This window comes from Alternaria metachromatica (genome assembly GCF_023757995.1).
Source record: "Alternaria metachromatica strain BMP 0045 chromosome Unknown scaffold_9, whole genome shotgun sequence".
NCBI classification, from domain to species: Eukaryota; Fungi; Ascomycota; class Dothideomycetes; order Pleosporales; family Pleosporaceae; genus Alternaria; species Alternaria metachromatica.
In genome coordinates, this window is record NW_026055500.1 from 950,353 (window position 1) to 954,839 (window position 4,487).

At 49.0% G+C, this 4,487-nt stretch overlaps 1 protein-coding gene across 1 annotated transcript; it reads right to left on the minus strand.

Annotated features, from left to right (window-relative positions):
- Window positions 1-959: 959 nt before the first annotated feature.
- On the minus strand, window positions 960-2,919 carry J4E83_005101 (uncharacterized protein; the record flags this gene model as incomplete). The annotated part of the gene is made up of 2 exons (XM_049332022.1): window positions 960-2,787; window positions 2,912-2,919. 2 exons carry the CDS (start codon window positions 2,917-2,919, stop codon window positions 960-962), a joined length of 1,836 nt encoding a protein of 611 aa, XP_049189117.1.
- Window positions 2,920-4,487: the final 1,568 nt, after the last annotated feature.

Genomic DNA, 4,487 nt, shown 5'->3' on the forward strand with positions numbered 1-4,487 from the left:
TGAAGGCATGGAGTCCCAGAATTTGCAGCAGATGTCGCAGCCCTCGAGAGCGGACCGTTGCAAACTTTGGTAAGAGCTATGATGCTTGGTATATCTCATATGAAATGAGCCTTGGAAAATACCCAGGCAGATTTCGCACAGCATAGTGGAGGTGCGACGACGGAAGCGACCGACGCAGCTCAGTGTTGGAAAGGTCGAGAGCGCGATATATCGCCAGGTCGATTGAAGCGAGATCCTTTTTTTCGTGGAGAGGATCTTGCTGTGGAGATGTGTGTTGTAGTAAAGATGTTGTCTGCTGTTGAGAGGAAGGGGAAGAAGGGGAGGAAGGCTGGGGACTGCTTAAGCGGGGTCAGCCACATCGAGAAAGAGCGACTACTCATCCCCGTCTCTCATGTCAGCACGTCATCCCAGGCACCAGCCAAGAACGACATATTGCATATCATCCGGATTCGCGGCCTGAGTGTTTTCCGTAGTCCAGTAGGCTTCTGTCACTCACAAGTCAAACCTTATACCTAGCGTCCTACGCCCTTGCCTCAGGCTGACGCGACGAACCCACCTTGGCAACCGCCACCCGTCTCCGCCATCGTACGACCTCGTACATCACTTTACATTACCATGAATGCGCCAATCACTAATCATCTCCTCTACTTGGAACAACGGATACTGGTATACGTAATGGTATTCATTGAGGGGTATATTTTACGCTATGCTACGCTACGACAACTACAAGAAAAATTTGTAGTGGGGGGATATATGTTACAGAAAATGGCTCGCTCAGTGCATATTGAAAGTGGGAGGAAAGGTGTGTGGGTGGGTGAAAAAGGATGTGATGGAGCCCGCGGAATACTTCCTGCCATCGAGAGAAAAGATCGTGGGACGCCGTCCGTGTTGTTGCTCATTATGTCTTTACGCGTCCTGTGCGCGAAAGGTTCCTCCATTGTGACATTTTGTCGTCATCATCATCTCCTGCCGTTCGGTCCCCACGGTGGTGGCTGCTTTGTGCTGTCTCTCGGAAACAGGCCATAGTTGTTGGCGTCTGGCGCCGCATTCCCCCAATTGCCGACGCTACTTGTTCGTTTACTTCGTGTAGGTTGTCGCGTGATGTTTCCGGCAACTTCTTTCCTGTTGATGTTGAAGACGCTTGTAAAGCCAAGAACTTCAGGTCGGTCGAGGTCGAAAGGATCCGATTGCCGGACCGTACGACCAGTTGGCATTGGGGTGAAGAAGTTGGTGGCGGGCCTGCTCGGTCCTGGTTCTCCGAAGAACATATCAGAGTCGCGAGAGGCGAACGTGGAGGTTGCATCCACGGTCGATAACGCGTTGAAGCCTGGTAACGCCATTGATGAACGGCGGGTATGGCTTGGGAGAACAGCCTGGCTGGGAGCAGGCGGTGCATAAGGTGGATCTCGGAACGGGTTGTCGGACGTATAGAACGAGGACACAGGATGTGAGCTCAGGGCCGATACTGAACTTATAGTACGTGTATGATGATGAGTCGGTACTTGAGCCCAAGCTGGCGCAGCTCCAGGTGGATCCTGGATAGATGCGAAGGGATCTCTGGGTTCCGTGTCGGCAGCAGCAACAGGAACCTGCGGTGTGACAGGCGCGCTTCGAGGATCCGGGTTGAGTACCAACAGCGTGCTTTTTGGGTCGGCGAAGGGATTCGGCGAACCTGTGTCTTCGACGATTCCTGGAAATCGGTAATTTGATGAAATGCTGCTCGGCTTCTTCCGGAGCAGATTCCTCTCGCTCTTCTTGCTTGACATGCTGTTGCTGGAGCCTGCGCGCTTGACACCGAAGAATCCTTGCGGCTCGCTGGTCGATCGACCTCTGCCATTGGAGTCCCTCGAATACACTGAACCAACGCTGGCTTGCGCAGCATGTCGTTGGTAGGGATTGCTGATCGGGCCGGATTGGCTTCCTTTGATCCTGGCAACGAATGCGCCCACCCCGCTGGGTATCGTCTTCAACCTGGCCAGGAAACTTGGGCCCGACTCTTGCTTCTCGTTCCATCGCACGGGCCGCGACTTCCGTTTTCGCAAGCAGACGAAGAGCAATACGCTAATCAAGGCCAAACCAGCTACGCCGCCAAAGACACCTCCGATTATGCCTCCTATGTTTCCACCGTTCGCAAAGGTCAACGGGCTGTTGTCGCCAGAGTTTCCTTGTTCCGGTGCAATTATGCCAGCCGATCCTCCGGTCGGTGTAGAATCTACTAGCGAAGTAGTGGGCTGTGGTTCTGCGATAGCCGGCGCTTCTGTCACAGACGGTTGTGCATTCGTGTCGGTTTCTATCGCCAGCGGAGGGCTCGCGTCCGATGTAGCACCTTCGGATATCGCCGGGGCTGTGAAGCGAGCCGGTGCGCGCGAAGATGCAACGAGTGACGTTGGAACAGCTATTTGTTCTGTGTCAGAACTTGTTGGTATGGGACTTGGAGGCGGAGGCGGAGCCGAAGACACCGCCACAGCAACCTGTGAAGCCGCAGCAGCTTGCGAAGACACAGCCAGAGGAACAGCAGCGGCCGGAGAAGACACTTCCGGTGCCGCTTGAGTTTCTGGCTGCTTCTGAGCCGCTGCCGTTGCACGGGCTGAAGATGCGAGAGCCAGCGGTGTCACCCGCTCCGAAGATGTAGGGGCCGGGCTACTCGTACCTATCGCGGACGTTGCTGCTGCTTCCGTCGTAGATGTTGTAGGCACTGCGGGCGGCGGCTGTGCTGTCTGTTGGGCAGACGTAGTCGGCGCTGGTGCCGGTGCCGTCGAAGAGGGAGGTGGCGGAGGAGGTGCTTGGCTGGTGCTGGTATCTATCTTGGGTGCCGCCTCAACCGTCGTAGACGAAGTGACTTGGGGAGGGGCGGCGGCTGCGGATGTTGCTGGAGTCGTCGAGGTTGTAAGGGCCGTTCGGGCCCGAGAACGAGTGCATCGTCTCCCGTTTACCGTCGTAATGGACTCTTGAGGGGTGGCCATGCGAGCAGTAGCTCATGGAAAGAAACGCCGACAAGGGCTCAGAAAGAGAGACGAAGAGAAAGGATACAAGGCGCCGCGGACGCTTTGTGCATATTAAACTGGGAAATTGGAGTTTACCGCTACGTGATGCTGAATGAATGGTTAACGAAGAGAGGTGTTAGTAGGCGTTCGAAGAACGGCCGGGTGGTAGTCAACCGTTGGCACAGTATGGTGCGCTTGTATCCGTCTGAAACGCGGGCGGCTTCACATCGCGCTTCGAACAATGCACATGAAGCGCGCTGAGCCTCGCACACTTGAGCGGCACCGGCCTGGCCGTCTCAGCCGACTGCCGTGCCGCCCGACAAAGCACTCTGGCAGCCATTCTCGCGGACGCGATGACATAGGTGACGATGCGCGATGGGGTTGGATGGATGGAGTGTTGGAGGCTGGTGCTGGTGTTGCGCACCTGGCGGGCAGGCGTCCTCAGCACGTGACTGAACACTAAAAGCAACGAGAAGTTATCTTATAAATTATACGCTCCTCTAAGATTCCGTGCATTTAACCCTTACGCTAGCGCTGCGCTAACACACTAGCGCAGTACTAAAAACTTTTTAAAGCTACTAAGCTAATTATAGTTTAGAAAATAAAAGTATTAAATACTATAAAACTTCTAGACTAATAAGCAGGCTTAAACGCAAATCTCTATAAAGCGTCTAAGAGAAAATAGCACTAATATTAGTAATATAGATTTTAGCGTTATAATAATATACTATTATTACTTTAACTCTATACTTTACCTACGCTACAACGTTACTTTATTACGTTAGATATACTATTTAATAGCGCTTATTGCGCTCTTTTAACTATATCTAAAATATCTATTATTACTACGCCTAGTTTATCTACTTGCGTATTACTTCTTCTATTAACACTTATATTATTACTACTATTCTTTCTTTAGTCTCTAAGCTTATAATACCTTAGTTAAACGTATACGTTTACGCTATATCTAAGGTATAGGCAGAATAAAGCCTATAATAAGTGTAGTAATAATAAGTTAATAGATACTACTAAAGAAACTATAATAGAAGATAATGCTAGTAAATAGACTTATTATACTTAGCGTTTATATACATAGTAGGTATCTACATAGTGTAAGTTAACTTAAGTAGTTAAGATTTTTTAATAATATAGATAGTTATTCTAAAACTTTATTTACGTATAAGTAATAGAGTAGTATATAATAAATAGTATAAGAGCTAGTAGTTATAAGAGATAATAATAGACGCTACTTAAAGTAGTGCGTACTCTATAGTTAGATTATAGTATCTATAGTAAGAATATACTATTAGCTTATAAGTATAAGTTGTTATAACTTATAGAAGAGAAGGCGTTTAGTATATTTAAAGCTAGTATAAGTATTAATATAGTTAATTACTATACTACTATATAAGCTATTAAGAAACGCGTATCTACCTAGTACGCGTTTATTCTTTACTATTTAAAAAATAAAAAGCAAAAGAAAGCCTTAAAAAACTATAAGGC